This window comes from Passer domesticus, chromosome 7, assembly GCF_036417665.1.
Source record: "Passer domesticus isolate bPasDom1 chromosome 7, bPasDom1.hap1, whole genome shotgun sequence".
Taxonomy (NCBI): Eukaryota; Metazoa; Chordata; class Aves; order Passeriformes; family Passeridae; genus Passer; species Passer domesticus.
Window position 1 is genome coordinate 4,720,988 of NC_087480.1, and position 22,261 is coordinate 4,743,248.

At 46.2% G+C, this 22,261-nt stretch overlaps 1 protein-coding gene and 1 long non-coding RNA gene across 3 annotated transcripts; one reads left to right on the plus strand and one right to left on the minus strand.

Annotated features, from left to right (window-relative positions):
- Positions 1-1,093: 1,093 nt before the first annotated feature.
- Positions 1,094-16,687, minus strand: LOC135304267 (transmembrane protein 182-like). The gene is made up of 5 exons (XM_064426515.1): positions 16,429-16,687; positions 13,766-13,883; positions 11,746-11,844; positions 9,171-9,308; positions 1,094-2,484 (listed from the first exon to the last, which is right to left on the minus strand). Exons 1-5 carry the CDS (start codon positions 16,579-16,581, stop codon positions 2,255-2,257), a joined length of 738 nt encoding a protein of 245 aa, XP_064282585.1. The 5' UTR covers positions 16,582-16,687; the 3' UTR covers positions 1,094-2,254.
- On the plus strand, positions 2,343-6,205 carry LOC135304271 (uncharacterized). Of its 2 annotated transcripts, XR_010365712.1 has the most exons (4): positions 2,343-2,539; positions 2,627-2,796; positions 5,457-5,591; positions 5,712-6,205. It is a non-coding gene; the product is annotated as an uncharacterized LOC135304271 (long non-coding RNA). The 2 variants fall into 2 exon arrangements; XR_010365711.1 differs by having other exon boundaries at positions 2,627-5,591.
- Positions 16,688-22,261: the final 5,574 nt, after the last annotated feature.

Below are 22,261 nucleotides of genomic sequence, written 5' to 3' on the forward strand. Positions count from 1 at the left end.
TTACAGTGAGAAATTATCCCTTGAAGAACTGGTGGGGAACTAGGCATAACCCAAAGAGAAAAAAAAAACGTTTAGAATGGCCAAATAAAACACTAAAATCTCTGTGTATTTGGGAATGTCATGAAACATCCATTCACTGGGAAAAAAAACATGATTTTACCTGCACATCCCAATTCTATTCAAACAAAATTTCTATTAAGGGAAAACAGTGTGGATATTGCTTAAGAACTGTAGCCCAAGCCTGTTATTCATATGAAAGAACTAATCTTTACATGGGGGAATTACAATTCCTCACTCTGTGTATGCCATGAATCTTGTAAAAGAATAATTAGAACTTGCTCCGAAAGGAAAGAAACGCCAGACTTGAATAATATTTTAGGAAGAGCATTAACAAACATTTTTACACTGCCAACAATCTTCAGCGCTTCCTAGCAGAGATTTACATTCCATTATTAATTAACTGCACTGAGTCAATAGTGTGACATAAAGCTCGGGAGATGTGAGTTGAGCACAAACTCTGACATCCACAAGAACGGCGCGTTTTGAGAAGTTTGATTTAAAAATTATGCAAATGAGCTCAGCAAACGAGGACCCAACAAACTACTTCAAAGCACCACGCTCCAGCCCGAAAAACACGACAAGATCAAATCTTTGTCATTTCTCAAGTGTCTTTACAAACCTCTGCATATTCAGGACAAATTATTTCACCCCCAGTAGCCGGATAGTTTGGTGGAGAATTAGGATGTGACTGCTCTTTGCAGGGTCACTGCCACATCAGCCTGAGTGACTGCAAGAATTTAAATGTATTTGAATGTCGTATTATTTGTCATTTTAGATCTGACTCTTGTGAGGTGTCCATAGAATGCAACAAGGTCCCAGCTGAGCTGCCTGATAGGGCTGACCAAAACAAAGCCAAAAACAAATAGCAGCGCTATTGTCCCCACTCCCGTTCCTCCAGCTCCCCACCATCATTCAGTTTTTGTGTTGAGAAACTTCCCCAAACTGTGTCCAGGGAAAATATTCACTTCAGGGTAAGGACAAAAGTTATTCAAAACAAATTTATAGTGAGAAATTGCCACTTGAAGAACTGATGGGGCACAGGTGCAAACCAAGGTGATATCACAATATCATGCTATTGTCCTCCCCCCTTTTCCCTCAACCAGCATCACCTTTCAGTTTTTGAATTGGGAATCCCCACAAAACTGCATCCAGGGAAAATATTAAATGCAGAGCAAAGCATTGCTGTAAAGAAACACTAATTAATTCATGTTATGTTTCAAGCCACAGAAATTGGTTTATTCCCTTATTGAAAGTTAGGTTATGTCCAGGTACATTTGTATCTTCAGAATCAGGGCTTTTAAGGAAGAAAAAAGTTTCTCATGTTTCCCGACATCCCATTAAAATGGTTGTCCTTTGACGTCAATTAGAGCTGGCTAAGAAAAAAAATCATCCTTAATTGCTTTTTAGAAATAGACATTATTGCTTGCACCATCGCAGCCAGATTCGATTTCCTTTTACAAGAAACCAGGATGCTGGGAATGCTGTAAAACTCCAGCTCTGCTGAATATGGATGTGGAGCTCTGCTGACAGAGAGCTGCTTTCCCTTGGGCTGCGTGAAAAACTGGTGCAAACCCCACCAATGTAGTGAAATACCTCCAAAGTGGAAAAAGGCTGGAGCTGGATGTTCAGCTGGGGCTGGTTTGGGATGGGCAGTGCTCAGAGCCAGGCTGGGAGAGCTGGGAGGGCTCACCTGGAGAGAAGGCTCCAGGGAGAGCTCAGAGCCCCTTCCAGGGCCTAAAGGGGCTCCAGGAGAGCTGGAGAGGGACTGGGGACAAGGGATGGAGGGACAGGACACAAGGAATGGCTTTCCACTGCCAGAGGGCAGGGGGAGATGGGACATTGGAAAGGAATTCCTGGCTGTGAGACTCTGGCAGAGGGTACCCAGAGAAGTTGTGGCTACCCCATGCCTGAAAGTGTCAAAGACCAGGTTGGGTGGGGCTTGGAGCAACGTGGCATAGAGGAAGGTCTGCCTGTCCATGGCAGGGCTGGAAAATGTTGGATTTTAAGGTCCTTTCCAACCCAAACCACCCTGGGATTCTGTGGATGCTCAGTGCTCCATCCCTGCCTCCCCACGAGAGTGAGTGTAACCTATCCCCACAATTACAGCTACAAAAACCATCAAGCCCTCAAAACTTGGGTGTGTTTCTTTACAAGGAGCATCGCCGATTTTCTCAAAGCCTTTCCCACATTTGTCTTACTGCAGGGAATCCACAATGTCTCTGCCCACCAGGAAGAAGAGGAGTCCAGAGAGCAGCACCAGGGGCACCCCGGCGGCGGCGAACATGAAGGACCACCCGTAGTAGACGTGCACAGGGACATCATCCAGGCACCTCTCACTCCTCTCCAGGAGGATGTACTTCTGAAAGTCAGCTGCAAACTCCTTCCACATCACAAAGAGAAACACGAGCAGGAGAAACAAACCTCCTGGGAAGAGAGAGGAAGCTGAGTTATGGTCTGGGCAGGGAGTACAGGAGTGAAGGTGAGAAAAGATCACCACAGCTTCTCATCCATGCTCTGCACCAAAGCTGTGTGTGGCACAATTGTTGCTGCTGATGCTGCTCTGCAGGTTCCTGTGGAAGCTGAGGCCACACCACAGTGACCAGTTCCTGCCTCTGACACCTCCTGCTTTGACCACCAGCACTTTCTGAAGGCTCTGTTTCAGCAGGATAAGGCCATGGAGAAACCACCCGAGCAGGGATGATGTTCCCAGCAAGGACCTGCCTTCCTCTCTCCAAGGTGGGATGTTTCACCTTTTTCACTTTTATTTCTCAGAGATTAATGAGGAGACACCAAAACTCACTTCTTCCTTTTTTTATCTACCCTTGCAAGCAGTGTCATAGCCAATCCCCTCCAGGAACACAAAGATGCCATGATAAATCCTGGGGCTGGTGGAAAAATTCTGGCACTGCCACCCCCAGAGCCAGCAGAGCCTGCAGGCTCTGAAAGTGTTTATGCACATTATGGGGTGGGAAGGGCACACAGCCACGAGATGTTAATCTTAGATGGGCTACTAAATACCAGAATAATAACAAGAATTATTCCAGCAGCTTATGCCACAAAGCTGGAAGCAGATGAAAAAAATTAGAGTGGCCCAAATCTCATTAACTCTGAATCTTTAAAAAAATATATATATTTCTATGGTGCATTTTAAACTCAACATCTATTAAAGCTAAATAGTGACGGTGTGATGACAGGTCTGAAAGCAGCTCAGAAATATCTGATCTTGCTACTTCACAGGTAGAAGCTGCTATTTTTAAATGGTGCTGTATAACATATAGATATACACACACACATATGAAAGAAATACATCACAGCTTATATTATTTTTATGGTTGAAGTGAACTGCTCGAAATTAATTTAGTTGACAAGTTACCACACAGTTCTGTGGATGTGTTGTGGCTTCTGCAAGATTTAATTTCTCCCCTTGCCATTTTTAAATCAAAGGTAGTTGTGGTGTATTTAATTATTCTTCCTGGCAGCTTATATACTCCAAAATCCAGCTTTTGAGCTAAGGAAAGGAGTAAAGATTGACGTTGATTTATCTGCTTAGGGAGGTTACTGAATCTTCAGTCAGAGAAAACACATCCGTGTTTTACTGCGATTCTGTTTATAATGGTTATAAAAACATCTCAGAGACAAAAATAAGACTCACATGAAGGTAAGAGGCTTCAAAGTCCTCACTAGGAGGGAGACAGAAGTTGCAGTTCCCCACCCTAAGCTGTCACATTTCCTGAACTGCCTCCCATGCCCTAAAAAGATGCAATCTTGCCAATCAAAAATTGGTGTAGCCATACAAATGTTCTTTACATCACCCCACACTGAAATTCCAGCCATTCTCCCTGATGTGGAGGAGTCCCTGTTTTTCCTGGAGAGGCAGGCAAGGAGTTAAACAGCAGCTGCTGGAACATTTGCATGTTCATTGAGGTTTTGATACCACTTGAAATTAAGTGCACAAATAAATATTTTACACTTACTATGATAGTTGTATGCTTAAAATACCAATTATTCTACTATAAGAAAGCGATGGTGTGTTCAAATAGTCGCATGTCCTTTACAAAATACAATGTATTGATAAGAAGGCAATTAAGTCTTTATTACTGATGTAATTTAAAATTAAATTAATTAGATAGCAACTGAACCTTGAAAAGTGCTCCTTTAAAGATCAATTTCTATTTCATTAACTTATAATACCTACCGTAAGAGACGCAAATGAAAGCGCAGCCCCGGTGGGACGGAGAACGTGGGTATGGAAATGTACTTTGGAATTTTGCTTTAAATAACCAGGAATTCTGTGCTGATTTCTCCCAGGACAATTTATATGGCCTAAGTCTCGTTTTTTGAAGTAATCAGATCAAAACCTTCCAGTTCTTACTGAGGAGGGTGTGGGAAGTCCCACGTGTGGGTGGCACCATCCCCAACCCCTTCAGGAGACAAGGAATGGGGATTGGTCCCTCCTCTGGCCTCAGGAGAAGCTCCAGGTCTTGGCACGGAAGGATTTATTATTAAACAGGTACTGGAGGTGATGGCATGGCCATGGCATCTAAATTAAGAATGTTTTCACACTCTGGGCAAATGACAAGAATATGTAAAGCAAGCAGCCTTCTTCCCTGGAATAATTACAGCGGAGTGATGAAGAATCCCTGGGATTTACACAATGTCCTCGGTGGGAAGAGAAAATCAGGAGGGCAGGTGCAGCCAAAGGATGGTGGGAGCTCAGGAAGGGCAGCTCACCAAAATCTGCTCAGCCAGAAATGCATGTTTGGAGCAATCACAAATGTACCTGAACCTGCCTAAAATTTGTCACACTTACAGCCATCAGCAGCCTCTTCATCATGAGAAAATCAGGATGTTTCACTCCTACATTACTAAAGTGTTTGGCATTTTTGTTTAAAAATGCTGTTGTATTTGGGATTTTTCATCTGTTGAACAGGTTTCACTTTGCTCCCTCCTTTCTGGGGCTTTTAGTGTGGGACAGAGCAGAAATTATCTTTGTTTCCTGACAGCTTTGGATGTAGAGAGACAGATTCCTTCCTGCTTTGGGCAGCGAAATGAAAAACTGAAAAAATCTAATTTTCTGTCTGAAATAGGACACTGGCATTGGCACCCACACCCAAGACAGAGGGTGTGTATTGGGTTTGGGTAAGTGAAGACCTCATCAAACCTCATCCCATGCTCCTCTCAGCATCCCTGTGCTTTCTCCACTGGAAAATTACCCGAGTGATTCCTTTCCTTGCCTTCTTGTCCCTCTTTGCCTCTGTTCATTAGGATGGTACTGGGAAAAATTAACTGCGAAACTCCATCTCCAGACTGATGAGGTCAATGGCATCTTCTAGGGAGGGGCTAATTGCCAGAAAATTGCAGTGGGGTATTAAATCTGCCTCCTTTGTGCACTGCAGATCTGGGAGCCTGGAGCTCCATCCCCCTCTCCCAACGGAGCTGCGTCTTCTGTGCGGGCAAATTGAAGTGGAGCTTTTCCTTTCTCTCACTTTATTTCCTTGTGACACCTTTATAGCTGCTAATTGTGGGGACAGGTGAGTGAACTCAATCTTTAACTCTTATTCTGGGGAAGCTACTGAATTTTTGTGTAATCTGCTAATTAGGAGAATAATGAACTTTGACTCGCTCTCCTCTCTCGCTCGTTGCCTCTTAAGGATGTTAATAACAGCGAAATGGAGGGGTGACCTTCAGCTGCCCCTCCATAACTGTCAGCTTCACTGCACGTGGGGAGCCTGAGACTGCCAAAGTGGAGCTGCTCCATTTGGGAAACAGGATCTGAGCAAAAAATCCAGCACTTTAACTCACAGGACTGGGAAATCTGCCTTTTTTCCCATGCTGTTGGTTCATGCTGAAGAACAGGTTGGTCCCACCATGGGCAGGGATGTGTCCCATCATCCCAGGTGGCTCCAAGCTCCATCCAGCCTGGCCTGGAACACTTCCAGGGATGGGGCATTCACAGCCTCTTTGGGCAACCTGTGCTGCAGTTCTATGTTTGGTCTCTAAAATGCCCAAAGGGAAAGAAAACCGAGGGGCACAAGGTAGGAAAAAAGGAAGGACCACAAGCAAAATTGTCTCAGCAACTCAAAGAGCTTCCAGAAGCTGCAGCACAGAGCTCACCCAGCCCTCTTGGTGACATTCTAGTGACAATTAGCCACAACTAATGAAACAAGGGGACACTCCAGCACCAGGCAGGATCTTCCACCCTTTAGAAGCTCATTCCAAGACGGCAAATGCTGGGAGGAAAGCAGCACACTGGCTCTTGCCTCATGGATTCCAGGTGCTTTTGGGAGAAGGCTGGCAGGGAAAACTCCTCAGAAAATGGCCTCAGCTGCAAAGGCAGCACCAGCAAATGTCAGATTGGCTTTGGCTCTTTCCAGAGTCACCCAGTGGAGGAAATCCAGAGAAATGGCTTCACTGCTTTGGAAGGGCTCTCAGAAACACCTCCCAGAGCAGTCCATTGGTTTTTGGAGCTGGCACAGTCAGATTTGCCCTCTGGAATGTACAGTAAATAAAAGGCATCTCAGGGGGAATCCAAAGGGATCCAGCTGAGCCAGAACAACCCTCAGCCTTCGGCCCTGGATTCCCCCAGCCACAGATGGACACACAACCCTCCTCAGGACGGTCATCCATAAATGTCTGGGAATGCATTTGCACCAGGGGTGTCTTTAGAGCCTTTTGGTGGGAAAAGTGACGTCATTTTGCAGTGAATAACCACAACTTCTCCCAAAAGTAGGGAGGTGGTGGGCAGCACAAAGCTGCTGGTGAAGGGCTCCCTGCGAGGCTGGGACATCCCACAGTCCTGGTGCTCCATCTCCCATTCCTGCTGCCAGACCACATTCCCACTCTGCAGATTGCCAGCTTTTTCACACTTCCTCAAGGAGAGATCCTTTCTGCAAGGGAGGTTAATTAACACTGACCTGCAGGCCATGATTAGAAGACAAGAGGCGCTTTCTCCTGCATCCTCCCTGCTCATCCCGCTTTCCTAAGGAAAGGGATGGCTGGGGACTCCAGCCTGTGTTAAATCCATTGTTCCTACTGCTTAGTGCAATTATGCAAAATATTTTTAGAAGGGATAACGAGAAAATAACCATGGAAGGATGCAACCCAAATCCATCCAAGCAGGATCCAGAGGTCTGAGATCAGGATAAGCCCCCACAAAGAAAAGGATCAGTTGAAACACTAAAAAAACTTTGCTGAAAAACACATTGAATCCTTCTGCTATCATTTGAGTGGAAAATATAGCAGGAAGTGTCTTCCAGCTGAACTCGTTCCCCCGAATGACTGTTAATAACAATGATTGCTGTTCAGATTGAAGCTGCATTAATACAAACTTCAATTTTAACAGCAGCATCTTTGTCTAATGCCAAGAGGTTTATGTGATGCATAATCAGCTCTTCCAAAAAGTGTCACATTCGAAGCCCCAGCCTTTTAATCAAGGAGTAGTCAAATAAAGTGGAAAAACAATGAAGAAAAAGAAAAAAAAGAAAAAGAAACGGAAGACAGTTGAGTATTACTCGGCATCCTTTTCTGTGATATTTGTGCCCAATGTGCAGGCTGGACACACTCCTCAGGGACATCTGCTTCCTGCTGGGAGCCTGGACTACACATGGGGAGGGAAAGCTTCCTGCCTGGGTACAGCCCTTGGATTACTGTCCATTATGGGATCACAACAACCCCATGGAAAACTACAGGCTTGTTTATGGAAAAGGCTCAGGGGGGCTGGTGCCAGCAGCTGGACATGAGCCCAGGGGTTCCCAGGTGGGCAAGAGGCCAGGGACACCTGGCTTGGGTCAGGAATGGTGTCCAGGGGATCAGGGCAGTGCTGTCCCCTGTGCTGGCACTGCTGGGGCACCTCCAGTGCTGGGGGCAGCTCGGGGACCCTCACAACCAGAGGGACATTGAGGGGCTGGAGCAAGGCCAGGGAAGGGAGCGGAGCCCCAGGAGGGGCTGAGGGAGCTGGGAAGGGGCTCAGGGGGGACCTTGTGGCTCTGCACAGCTCCTGACAGGACGTTGGGCTCTGCTCCCAGGAACAGGGACAGGAGAGGGAATGGCCTCAGGCTGGGCCAGGGGAGGCTCAGGGTGGAGAGCAGCAGGAATTTCTTCATGGAAAGCCTTGTCCATCTCTGCCACAGGCTGCCCAGGGCAGGGGTAGAATGACGATCCTTGGAGGAATTTAGAAGTTGTGTAGATGTGGCAGCTGGGGACATGGGTCAATATCAGAGCCTTTCTTGTTAAATATTTTCACTGATGTTTATTATGAGGCAGCAGGAGCTGGTGAAGGATCTGCAATTAAGCAGGGGTTTTTCAGAGAAAGACCTGATTTCATTACCAAGTTCTTCACTTGGCGCAGCTCAACTGAGCTCCAGCCTGTGGCTGCTTGAGTCATAAAAGAGCTTTTTTCTGAGTTTGAGTCACTGGTATAAATCAAGTATTTCTAATATTGAAGCCAGTTATTCCTCTCAAATACAGAAAAGGAAAAAGCCCAAGTGATAATTCAGTGGAATCACTGGTAACAGCAGTGGGAAAAAATGAATAAATGCCTATTTTTAATTCATTTTCCTGCAGTGCCATCGTTTCATCTTTTCAGGTCTCCTTAAGCCAGCCCTCCCATTTTGGATCATGGGGTTTGCCTTTCATCCCTCTGTGGGTTTCCAGCTCTATCAAAGCTAACAGCAGAGGAGCAGCCCAAATGCAAAGCCTGACTTTGGGGAACTGAGCAGGGCTGATGCTGCCCAGACTTAACACACCTGCAGGCTTTACTGAAATAAAAGGGTTGCATACAGGAGCAGTAAAAACAAAGTGATTTTCAAAAACCTCAGCCCTGCTAGGACTAAGGACTATTGTGCTAAAGCCTGGCTGAGCACAGAATGATGGAATCACAGAATGGTTTGGGTTGGAAGGGGACCATAAATGAGGGCATAAAGACCATAAAGGGCACAGACAGGGACACCTTCCACTGGGCCAGGTTGCTCAGAGCTCCCAGGGGTTAAATTCCAGTGGGGAAGAGGGAAATAATCATTTCTGCTCCCCTCAGAGCCCCATCTCCCACGGCAGCACTTCATCCCCACCTGCCCCCATTCCAAAGCCACCCAGGCCCAGCCCTGTCCCCTCACCTGAGAGCAGCAGGAATCCTCCCCCAACTTTGTAGGAGTGGGGGCTGGAGAAGGGGACCCCACACACCAGCAGGAGCCCCCCCACGAGCCCGGCGGCCACGGCCAGCAGGATGAACGCCGTCCAAAATCCTCTGTACACTGCAACAGGAGCACAGCCAGTGAAAGGAGAGGCAAAGAGGGACATTTCAACCTCAGAAATCTTTTTTCTTAATGATGCCACGTTTAACTCCTGCTTTAGCAACAGTAAAAAACAACAACCTGTGATGCTGCTGGGTCAGGCAGAGCTGAGGCTCCGGCTTTGCCAGGGCACCTGGAACAGCCACGGGCTCAGGGGGAATGTCATGCCCTGCAGAATGGCACTGGAATGAGGCCAAAGGGTTGGGAAGGTTTGCCAGGGAAGCACACAAAAAAAGAGGGTGGGAGGAAAGGACACCACTCTTAGCTGTGCTGGGGAAGGGTGGAAAAGCTTGGCAAGAAAGGAAAGAAAATAGCAAAATTTGGAGAGGTGGATTCAGACCACAGCTTTGTTCCACTTTAATTAACACTTCGGGAAGGTGCCAGGCTCCTGGTTTAAAATAAAAGCAGTGTTTGCTAGCAGGACTGCGGGGAAAACAGGAGCTCAAGAGTTCCCCCATTAATGACTCTGGGAAAGAGAATGGGGCAGGAGAGCAGCTGCCTGTCCATCCAAGGAATTTGGGTTTGGCTGTGACTTCACACAGCCACCCCAGGCAGAGCTGAGCAAGCTTGGTCCATCACATCCCACCAGATGGAACAGGATGGGATGTAGCTCACTAATTCAAGCCTCCCAGTAGCCAAGTGTCTTGCACACACTGCCATAAACCTTATGCAAAGGTATCAGGGTCCTCCAGCAGAGACCCTCTGACACCCTGCTCCCCATCCCCTGATTTATCTGATCCCTTGGACCACCACATCTCGCCCTGCCAGGTGTTCTCCAGAAGCTCCAGCTCGATTTAAGCCGAGCACGAGCAAGTGGGTAGTGCTGAAATGATTCACACTTGAAAGAAAAATGATACAGAGAAGATGCCTTTTCCTCATTTGAAACCATTTTGTCAGGAGAGCCACTTAGGGAGAGATAAGTATCTTGAACTCTCCAAAACCAGAGAATTCATTTTCATGTTTAACCTCCCGTCACCCGTTTCTCTCAGGGAGCCTAAGAGGATGCAGATAAGGCAGAATTATCTCCGGAGCAGGTAATAGCTGGAGAACCCCTCTCCGTGGACAGCCTCCTGCTTTGTCAGCCTTTGCAAATGAGGACGGGCTGCTCAGCAAGAAAAGGTGCCAGGGACAGAAGTGGCATCCGAGGGATGCACAGAGATTGGGGCAGGGGAGAGCCCGGGGCCCCCTGCCCGAAATGCGGAGGGGCTGAGCCAGCCCCGAGGTGACGGGCACAGGCAGAGCCCGGGTGCATCCCCCACATCCCCAGAACCACCGGGGTGGGAAAAGAGCTCTGGGACACCGAGATGGCCCCGGGGCTGACAGGCAGGGACAGATGCTCCAGCGCCCTTGGTTAGGATGGAAAAAACAGTGAGAGTGTGTTTATCAGCAGGATCATTCCCAGCCGGGATCATTCCGAGCTGTGCACGTCTGTCCCGAGCAGGAGCAATCCCGCTGCTCATCCCGCACCAGCTCCTCCTCCTCCTCCCTGCACAGCTCCCTCGGATCCATTTGGCACCACGGAGCGTTCCCCAGGGCAGGAATTCTGCGCAGCCAAAGAAATGAGCTGCCCTTCCTCACACGCTCCTACTGACAATATTTTTTTTTTAATTAATTTCTCATAGAAAAAAAAATAAAATAAAACTAAAAAAAGGTACCACTAAAGGCTAAGGAAAAGGTCAAGATGTTTGTTTGTGCAGAATGTCTGCCCTGCATCCCCGGAGGCAAGGCAGACTGATGCACACTATTTAAAGAAATCAATTCATTTCAAAAAAAGATCATTGAATTAATTCTAACTGCTGCCACCAATTTAGCAAATTAAAATTCCTAACAGCAACTGATTCATTAAAGAACTTGGAAAATATAGAGAAACATAAATAAAAAGGGACCCGGTTGAAAGGAAGCTCTCCAACTGTGTAGTGTTCATTGCTTTAAAAATAAGCCAGTCACTTACGTGGATTTTCTAACAATTTGGTCTTTAACTGATTTTCCAGTGCTTGTTTATTTTGTCTTGCAACAAACCAGCACCTGAGCTATCCCAGGAAACCAATTCTGGGATGGAGTCAGCACTCAGGCTGGGTTTGGGTGGCTCCAGCTCCTCCCAAAGAGAGAGGAGATGGGGAGCATGGATTTATCCTCCTGCCTGGCTCCCTGGAGCAGGAGCTGGGCCCCGTGGGAGGGAGCTCAGCCCATCCCAGCACGCCAGGCTGGAGGAGACAGCGTGGGGGAACCCCTCCAGGTGGGCTTGGGCAGCCAACCCAGCAGGAATGACTCCTGAAGGAGCTGTCCTGAGGTCTTGGACGTGTGAATTCACCACAGGAGAACCTGACACACATCCCAGATCTCTGCCTGATCCCTTGGAAAAGGAGCTGCTGGGGGAGAAGGAAGGAAGGAAACTCACCTGCAGTTGTGTCATAGGAGGGATGGGGGAAAGGTCCCACAGCAATGGGCATGGGGAAGAGGTAGCCATGCATGCAGAACTTGGGGTGTGCTTGGCTGGCTGGAAAAGACAAAGGAAAAGAAGAATTAAATCCCAGTTTGCTTTTATTTCCTGCAGAATCAGTTACAGTGCTGAGATGGTGATGTGTTGTTGTGCAAAACCCTCAGTGAAATCAGAAGGCTGGGGAGAGAAAAAATAAAATAAATCTTGGTTAAAGAGAAAAATAAAAATAGAAATAATAATTATAAAAGAGGAGAGATATCAGAGGATCTGAGACTGCTTCTTACACATCTTCTCATCTTCATAACCTGACTCTGAGGTGGACAAAAATCATGAAAGATGAAACAACTGAAGTCACTGTCAATAATCTTACTGCTGTTTTCCTCCAGACAATGTGCCTGACCACCTGGAAGGGTCAAAATATTTGGGTACCAGAACAAGGCACTTCCAAGACCTCCAGCTGGTGAGAAGGAAAAGCACAATTAGAATGGAAGTGCCCCATCAATATTAATACCACTGAGGCTTATCATGATTAACAGTAATAGAATGAATGTTAAATGAATTAATTAATGGTTGGCCACTTATTTAAATATGTTCCCCAGCTCAAAGGAGCACTTTATAATAGGTGGACATTAGTTCATGCTAAATTGACTATGGAATACCTATTGAATTAATTATTACATCCACAAGAGCAGCAAATTAATTTGCCATGATCAATCCTATTATAATAAATACCTAAAGAAGTAGCAAAAAATTTGCCAGTTATCAGAGTGACTCATTTTACTTCAGGTAAAATTATGTTATGTATTTCCATATAATGTAATTCGGCAGCAAATTCCCTGTCTCAAGCCTGTCCTTTTTTATCACAAATTTCCTGGGTGAAAAACCTCCCATTGTTGAGCGGTGGCGGGAAGCATTCCTGCAAGATTTTACAGGAAACAGGTCAGGGGCTGGGGGACAGCGAAGTCATTTGAAATTTTAATCACTGCAGAGTGGATTTAGTGTGGGAACCTGCATTATTTGCAGGGAAGTGGCCTCTGAGGTGATTGTGCTGCTCCACAGCCTCAGGAACATCTTCCATCGAGGCCTCGGTGGGCACAGGGCCAAGGTGTTTGTGGTGCTTAAAGCCTTCGCAGAACTTATTTAAAATATGGGGTGGGTTGTCCCAAATCCTACTGTAGAGTTGTGGCTCCCAGCAGGGCTGGTGCCAGGTGTGTCCTGGTGTGGTCCCACTCCTTTCCTGTTCCTGGTGGGAGCACCTGGTTCACTGGGCCAGCCCTTCACTGCACGAGGACACCAGGGTGGCACCAGCCAGGGTCACAGAACAGGTTTTATCCCTTCCTTCAATTTGTTTTTAAAGAGTGAATGTGTTTTCAAAAAAAAAAAAAAGAATTTAGCATCCCTCTCTATTCATTCTCAAGTGTAATTTCAATGATCTTAAAAAGTAAAAAAGGTGAGAACATAAAATAAAATGGCTTTCCACCACTGATCCTGAGCACTCAGGGACACCACGAATGTGCAGGTCCAGCCTTCCCAGCGCTGAAACCAGTGGGAGCTGGGAATGCTGAGCACCTGGAAGGCAGAAAACAGGGACAGAAGAGCGATGCTGGGAAGGGAATGGCCTCACATCTACAGAACTTTGCTGAACACAAGCATCAAGAGGTATTGGGAGGGAGGAGGAGGAAGGATCAGCATCTCCTTGCTGGTGGAAGCCACCACTTCACATAACTTTGTAGGTGATCAATTAAATGGCCTCATGAGGTTGCAACACTTTGGTGAACAGCCCTGTGAAAGCAAAATCCAAGTCAAAAAAATGTGCACAGAAAGGGCACAAAAAGAGTGAGCCAGCTTTGCTTTTGACAGAAGAATGACAAAAATGAAGTAAAAACTGTCTCCTCATCCCTGGGAGCGCTTCCTGCGTTTGTTTCCCATTAAGCTGGGATGGAATGCTGAGGAGAGGGAGTGGTGGCATTGTACTCACTGTACCAGAAGGTCCAGATGCTCTCAGGGTGGCCCTCACCAAAGAACCAGCACCGCCAGAAGAAACCCTCGTGGTGGAAAGTGAGGATCTCCTTCCCAGCCTCTGCTGGAGTTTCAGCCTGGGGAGGAATGAAAGTTCAGGCTAAAACAGGGAACATCATAGTACAAAGAGTGGATGCTTCAGTTAGAAAAATGTTGATTTAATTTTTTATGGGGTTTTCCTTTGTTTTTTGAGTCAGTTTTGGAGGGATTGTGGAACACAGAGGAGCTGCTGTCCTTGACTTTCTGCTGTGACACAGCTACAAAATGTTCTGACAACAAATTGTCCTGCAGAGCTGCACAAACCATTTGCCTCCTTTTCTCCTGTTTTTAAACCCCTGCTGGCCAGAGCTGGATGAGAATTTCAGGGAGCTGGGCCTTCTGGGTGTGTTCTGTTCCTCAAACACCTTCCTCCAACCCCCAGACCAGACCTGTAAGCACAAGATTTTGGTCTTTCCTGAAGGCACAATACTGCAAAGTCCAGTCATGGAAGATTTACCAAAGAACTTATTAAAATTATCCTCAAAACCAGCTTTATCTTCCCCACAGACAGTTTGGTAAAGGAGACAGGACTGTGACAAAATTAAGTTTTATGATGGATGGGGAATGTCCATAGAGGAATGGCCTCTGTGAGCCACAGAAAGGAGATGGGACTCAACAGGGAGGTGCTAGAGGTACTTATCCTGTCACAGGTTAATTGGTTTGGGTGGAAGGGACCTTAAAGCCCATCCAGTGCCACCCCTACTATGGGCAGGGACACTTTCACTGTCCCAGGTTGCTCCAAGCCCTGTCCAGCCTGGCCTTGGGCACTGCCAGGGTTCCAGGGGCAGCCACAGCTGCTCTGGGCACCTTGTGCCAGGGCCTCACAGGGAAGAATTTCTCTCCAATATTTCTCTGGCAATGGAAATCCATTGCCCCTTGTCCTGTCTCTCCATCCCTCGTCCCCAGTCCCCTCCAGCTCTCCTGGAGCCCCTGGAAGGGGCTCTGAGCTCTCCCCAGAGATCTTCTGCTCCCCTGGCCTCGGTGTTTTTATGCATCACCTTGTAGCAGCTTCCAGAGCTCTGACCTGATTCTCCTTTTACTTTCAGGATAAAACCCTGACTATGACAAGGGGAACGTTCAGCCCTGAAACTTCCTCAGCTGGTGGCTCTGACTTGGTGCATCCACAGCACATTTCACTGGGCTTGCCAGATACTCAGCCCATCCTTATCTGTAAGGGACAGGATTTGACAGTTTAAGAAAGGGCAGAGAAGGTAAAAACAGAGCCTGTTATCCACAACCAGTAACAGAAATAGAAATAATAGAAACAGTATCTGAAATAGAAATAAAATAGCTCAGAGGGAAGAGTAAGAGCAGTTCCTATTTCTGCCTGGTGCTTTTGAAGTCACTGCCTCAGCATCAGGCTCCCCAGTCTTGGCCAAGAGCATCTCTGAAATGTTTGAGATGCTTATTTGTGTCATGCAGTGCATCACCTCTGCTCTCTCCACTTTTAAAAACAACTAAAATGTGAAACAATTAACACTGTCACTTCCCAAGTGCACGAAAAACAAGTGGCACTTCTCTGTCTCTGCCATCCCCAGGCTTTACTGAGCTGCTTGAAACGAAAGACCCTGTTTTCTGTTTCACTTCTCCTGGCATTTTTTCCATCATAATTTTTTTTTTTTTAGTCAGGAAAGTCATTTGGAACCATGACTCAAGCAAACAGTGCCCTACATTTGATTATGGGATTCTGAAATGAAAGAAAAAATATTTCTTGCTGGCATCATGATGCCTACCCAGGGTGACTCACTGCACCAGGAAAAAAATCAAACCTAATTGGATTGAACTTTGAAGTAACAAAAAGTCTGCACACAACGAGGATCTTCCTGTCATTTTGTAATGGAAACCACACATTGATTGGCACAAAAACATTTCGGGGGAGTGGGTGGCTCGAGGAACTGATCTGGTTGTTATTTCATTGAAGAGTTAGACAACAGCAAGTGCAGCAAGAATCCAACTTGAGGGATCTATAAACAAGTGACACCAGCCCTTAGGACTAAAATATCAAGCTGTCCCTTGAAAATTACATTTCCTGCTAACTAAAATCCTATATAAAGCTTCCTCTGAGGATATCCAGGCCACTGGTCAGATGGGCAGGAGCCTGTCTGCTCTGCTCTGTGTCTGATGTTCACTTTACTTTGGTGTCTGTGCTGCAGCTGTACCACTTCAGATGGAAGTGATTGCCAAGGCCCACACTTTTAAACGTGAACTAGTTTTAAATGAACAAACTACAGAGGGAGAAATCTTTTAATGGCAAATATCAGGAGATATCTTTTGTCTTTAGAGGGAAATGCTGTCAACAGCTAAAGCTCTTACATTTTTGCCTTTCATTCTCTAATGTTCATATCTGCCAGATTACAGAGGTGCTGTCTTAATGCTTCCTAGACACGATTTACTCCAGTCAAAATGCTCAATATTACAGAAAAGCCACGTTGGATTTTAAAGAATTTAAAGTTTTACCTCAGGCTGACGTTTTACATTAGCAGGTCACTTTCACTGAGCATAAATATTATCACAGATTTCAAAATTTTAGATCTGAAGTTATTTAGGTTAAGTTGTTTCAAAGCACAAGGTTTCAGAGCTCACCCCCGCGGTGCTCAGAGTGCTGTTCTCATGCTCGAAGACCCCGCAGGTGTCCGTGGCCAGGAGCCAATAATCCGTCCCAAAGGCGACGAGGAAGAGCAGCACGCCGGTGCCCCCGAGGATCCCGGCTGCCAGGGAGGCTGCTCCAGCCTTCATGGGGCAGCAGGGGGGAAACCAGCCCAAGTGGGAATCAGAAAAGGAGGAAAACCCCCGAGCTCCCCGGGTCTCTGCAAGAGCGGGGCCAGAGAAATGCTATTTTTGGATGTGGATAGTGATCTCCAGGCTGGTTTGAGTTTCAGTGGGTGGTGGGGCAGGACTAATAAAAGCAGATGACCTGGTGTAAGCGAGCAGCTGTGGCATTAAGGATCATGACAAGAGCAGGGAGCCATCCAAGGGGACACACGGCTGCTGCTGCCAGAGGAGCCAGGAGCCCTCAGGACACGGCTCTGGGTCACGAGTGCAGAATTCCCGGGACACCAGGGAGTTATTCCCATCCCTCCCTGCACACACGAGCAGAGGTGGACTCAAAGGTCTTCCCCACACTGTGGTGTCCCCAGCCACTGTGGTGACACCTCTCACTGTGTCCCCACAAATGGCACTTCTGGAATTTGCATCTCCCCCTTCCTCTGAGCAAAACTCTGATGTGGCTTTTACAGAAAGTAACCCCAGGGATGCAAGAAAAATATTAAAACACCAGGAGATCTTAAATATCCCAGTGCTCTTGGGAGGGTTGCAGCCACCCAGGCAGGTCCACATGGAGCTGGACAAGGAGCATCCAACCAGGGGCACACATGGACACACCGGGGATGTCCTGCACCTCTAAATGTTCTCCCTCCTACCATGGAAAAGTGAATTATATGGATCCATACCCCTCCCACCCAGCCAGCCTGCTGTGGGAGAAGTGTCTCCTGGGAGCAAGGACATTCCTGCATGGAATTTCACTGCCATTTGCTTCCTAATGTTTTTGGCTTCTGCTGGAGCATCTGCTGTAGATCACTGCCAGGACTGGGATGCCAGACTAGGAAAATTATAATTTCTGTAGGGCAATAACTATATTCCTGTGGTATGCCAGGAGGATGGGAGAGGAAATTTAAATTACAGTCAAAAATCAAGTTCTGAATTTCTAACCTTAGCCTTAATCATGACCTGCTCTAAACAGGGGTGGTGATGATCTTGACTTCCCTATCCTATGGGAATTTGTGTTGCCAAATTAATTTCCAAATCAATTTAATATTTAAAGTTACCTGTGAACATATGGGGATCTCAAAGCAACTGCACACTGGCTGGGGAACCTGGAGAGGGTTGGGAAAAATTTTGACTACACTTCTTATTGAGGCATAGAGAGTGATGAATGTTCTCAATCTTCTGTTGTGCTTCTATAAGCACAAGAGAATTTAAATTATAATAATTTATTTTATCCTTGGCATTGTCTTTATTAAATATTGCAGGGGTAGCTGTTAAATAACACACCAGACCTCTCTCCCTCACTATCCCAGGGGCAGAGTTGCTCTGACTGTGAGCATGTGAGGAATTCCACAGGATCCAGGATGCAGAGCAATCCCTTCACTGACACAGGGAAAAGGAGAGCTGGGACAGGGTGCAGACTTACCACCATGTAGGGTCAAAACTCAGCCACAGAGCTGGGATTCTGCAGGAATAAACACACCCTGTCCATCCCATTGCCCTGCCATTCCACTGGAAACACTGCCAGCTCTGCAAGGGATTTCTGTGTAGGTTCTTGTGATCCTAAACCTCCACTCATCCCATTCCCACACAAATTACCCCTTCCCACCTCTTCCCAGCATATTCAACTCTTTCCCCATAGTTTTGAACAGCAATAACACACCCATCTCCCAGCCACTGGAGCATCACTGCTGCTCTTTGTAGTGAACATAAAATGGCTGATTAAATACAAAACACAGCTTATCTATCACCTAAATAATCAATTAGTGCATTTCCAATCAGCCATTTAATCACCTGGCTAAACCTGTCTGCAGTGACAATGACAATTGGTTGCCATCTCTTCTTGTGATCTCCTCCTCAAAGCTGGACGCGACTGACAGGAGCTTTGGCAACGCTCAGAGGAGCTGGGTGAAAACAAGGATTTGCACACCAGGAGTGAGGATTTTTTTGTAGCTCACACTGCAATTACATAAAATTAAAATGCAAAGTGGGCACTTGTGTATTTTTGTTTTAAAAAAGGGATTCATGCACACTTCCACACTTCTGGGTGTGTTTTGAGCCAGCTGTATTTGGCGCTGCTGTTTTTGTGCTACTGCACATCCCGAGTTAGTGCTGTTTGCCATTTGGAAGTGTCCTCTGGAATTCTGGGTCCCACTGGCAGCAAAACTCTGTGTGGCTGAGGCAGAACATTGCTGGTTCCCAGCCTTGGCTCTCCTCAGGATGCCTTGTGCCCAGTCAAACATCCAAATTCTGAGGCTGTGGAACAGGAATTGAGTTCCCAAGGTTGAAATGTCTCTCCACGCACTGAAATCCCACTCCTGACACGTGCTTCTTTCCAAGGACAGGTTGGACAGGGATTGCAGCAACCTGGTCCAGTGGGAGGTGTCCTTGCCCAGGGCAGGGTTTGGAACTGGATCATCTTTAAGGTCCCTTCCAACCCACACCATCCTGTGGCTGCTGGATGATTCTATGACTCCTTGTCACAGCCCCAAGCAGGTCCTCATCACCTTCAGGATCCAAAAAATTGCTGGGCAATGAGACCATGTGGGCTCTCCCACAGCCTGTGGAAAGTGGGAATGATGATGTTTGTGTTGTGATTTTGGGAATGCCACACCAAAGCCAGGGAGGTGAATTAACCACCCACCACCACACTCCATGCAAAGGCAGACACAAACACCATTTAACTCCCAAGGAAAACAGCCCTTCCTTTCTTCCCTTGCCTGTCCTGGTGCCAGCAGGGACCTGCCTTCAGCATCCTCTTATCCAGGGGGCAAATGAGAGTGCCACCATGGGCAGCTCCAGGACTTCAGTGGTTGAAAAGGAAACTTGTATCCTGAGCATTTTATTAATTCCTAATTGTCCTTGAGGATTTTTTTGTTTTCCCTTAAGCTTTTAAACCAAAATTGTGACTCTCCAAAACATACATATTCTAGCAAAAAGCTGGGGCAAGTCAGCTCAGATTTTTCACAGAATTGGGTGTTTTACCTTTGAATTGATCAAAGACTCCATCAGCACAGTCTGTGTTGTTATTTCCTGTAGTTTGATCCATGCTCACAGAAAAATTTACATTTTATGTAGATAGATCAACATATTTTCAGTCTCTCTTGCAGAAAGCAGAGGATTTCTTGGAATTTGATAGAGAGATGAGTTTCCAGGGCTGCCTTTGGAGATTCCACTGAGTCCCTTTGGAGATCTGCAGACCTTTCTTCATTGGAGCTTGGCCTGATGATCCTGGGTGGTGAAATCCTGGAATAGGCTGTTCAGGGCAGGGGGGAGTCCCCATCCCTGGAGGGATTTAAAAGCTCTGTGAATGTGGCACTTGGAAAAATGAGTCATGGTGGCCCTGGCAGTGCAGAGAGAATGGTTGGGCTCTCTGTTTTAAAAGGGCTTTTCCAAACTAAATGATTCCATGGTTCTATGACCTGCCCTTCTCCAAAAGGTGTCCCATGGTTTCCTTAGGTAGGTGAGTGAATCTCTCTAGAGTCTCTTCTTTTACTCTTTTCTCCCCAAACCTCTCTGAACAAGAAGACACCAAGGACAGCAAAGCCAACCAGACCACGACAAGAGCACCCCAGCACTGCCAGCTTTACCTTGGAACAGCCACCAACATCCCCAGTGGTTTCACAAAGAGCAACCCCCCAGCCTGAGCTGTGCTGGAAGGGAGAGCAATAGATACCCATGTTGACATTTGCCCCTTTAATTCTGCATTAAAATGGTAATCTCCAGTTCATCTCCATCACATGCTCCTTTTTCATCTCTCCCGTCTCCACGTCTCTTGGAAGAAGCACATAAGCCTGGATGTTGAAAGATCCTTAATGGTTCTTCTGAGGCTGAATCCCCTCCAGGACTTGATGTCAGTAGAGAAAATCTCAGATTTGCCTCACCTGCTTCTCAAGCACCGCCAGCCCTTTCCAGGATTAAGTCATTATAATCTCCTTAAGCAGTCATGAAATAAAATAAACACAAGTGTGGTTTTCTCCTCAAAATAAAAATACTAAAGTTCACATGAGGAAATGCTTTTGGAGTCGGGAGATTTTGCCTGATTTTCAAATGCAGCTGACTGATGTCTTTGCAAAGAGTTTTCTGATGTGGTTTTTTGGCTCTTGCTTTGCCATCGAGCTACTCCCCCTCATTAACAACTTTTGCCCATTTTAACCTGAACCTTCCACAGACTCCTGTAAACTTCCAGAGTAGGCACAGAGCAAAAACTCTCTGAACTCCTAAAGGAATCAAACCGATGCAATTTATTTCCACAGAACCATGCAATATTCAATGATACACTGAATCCGTGTTTTTAACACTTTTTAAAGGACTAAAACCCTGGAAAGAATTAATTAGGCATGCTCTGAAGCCTGAGCACTTAACAGTTTTCCACTCAGTTGTAGAATTTTAAGACCACCAACACTGGATACTGGCAAAGATTATCAAAGGTATTCTGGGCTGAAATACAAACTAGTCAGAGGGCTTGGCCACTAAGTGACTGGAAAATACTTCATAAAAGCTTTAGCCAGGCTATTCTATTTTGTAAAGAAATTTTAAGAAAAAATCCACAGTATCCAGAAGGTTAAATTTAGGGCAGAGTGACTCACTGGGAAAAAATGTCCTGCTGGGAATATTGTCTTCTCTGCAGATCAAGCAAATTGTTCATGCAGCAGAGAGGTATTGAAGGACCCAGCACTGCAAGTGGGGCTGGAAGGGAATGGTGGGCTGGGATCCACAAAGGATGCCATGCCTGAGCATGGCAATGTGGGGCTGAGCTGGAGCAACCTCTGCAGCACACCTGGAGCCAGCAACCCCTGGAAGTGCCAGAAGCTGGGAGATGCTGGCATGGAAACATCCCTCATGCTGAATTAAGATGAAAATGTACCATTTCCAAAAAAAAAAAAATGGAAGGATTTTTTTTTTTTACCTTTTTTTTTCCACACCAGATAAAATTTCCATTTGATTTTCTGGCATTCTTCCAACCACTTCTGTTGCCTACAACAGTATTGCAAAGAAATCTACCCCTGCCAAAACAGCCACCATTAAATGAGGTCCTTGATAACCCATAATGATATTGCAAAAAGCTGATGGAAGTCTCAATGGGAAAAAGTTCCTCATTTGTCTGATACCCAGAAAAATGATGCATACTGTACAAAGATGACAAGGATGGGTGCAAGACAAAGATGGTACAGACATCCAGGTATTTTGGACAAAAATAACACAGGTCAGATGCAAAAGCATAAAACCAAAATAAAAGAGCCAAAAATACCCAAACAACACCCAAGCAAGAATTAGTCAATCACAGTTTCTATCCTTGATTAAAAACTCCTAGAGAAGCAAAATTATTTCATTTCCTTTTTGCTGTCCCTCTATAGAATAAAAACTACTCACCTTAGTAAATCCTCCTGTGACTATTTACAGTGCAGAATTTAAGGAGAAATTTAAAAGACTGAGGACATAAAACTGCAGGTGAACAGGGACATTCCAGCCCCAGAGAGCTGAGGACCTTCAGGTTCAGTATTTTTTCTCTCTCCCTTGTATGCAATGGCTTTCACCAACGAACAACAACAGTACTTTTATTTCCTTGTTACAATCACTTTCCTCACTCGTGATCTTGGGATCACTGGCCAAGGGTTCAAGGAGCTGCTGTTCCAAGAGGATCAGCCTGGAA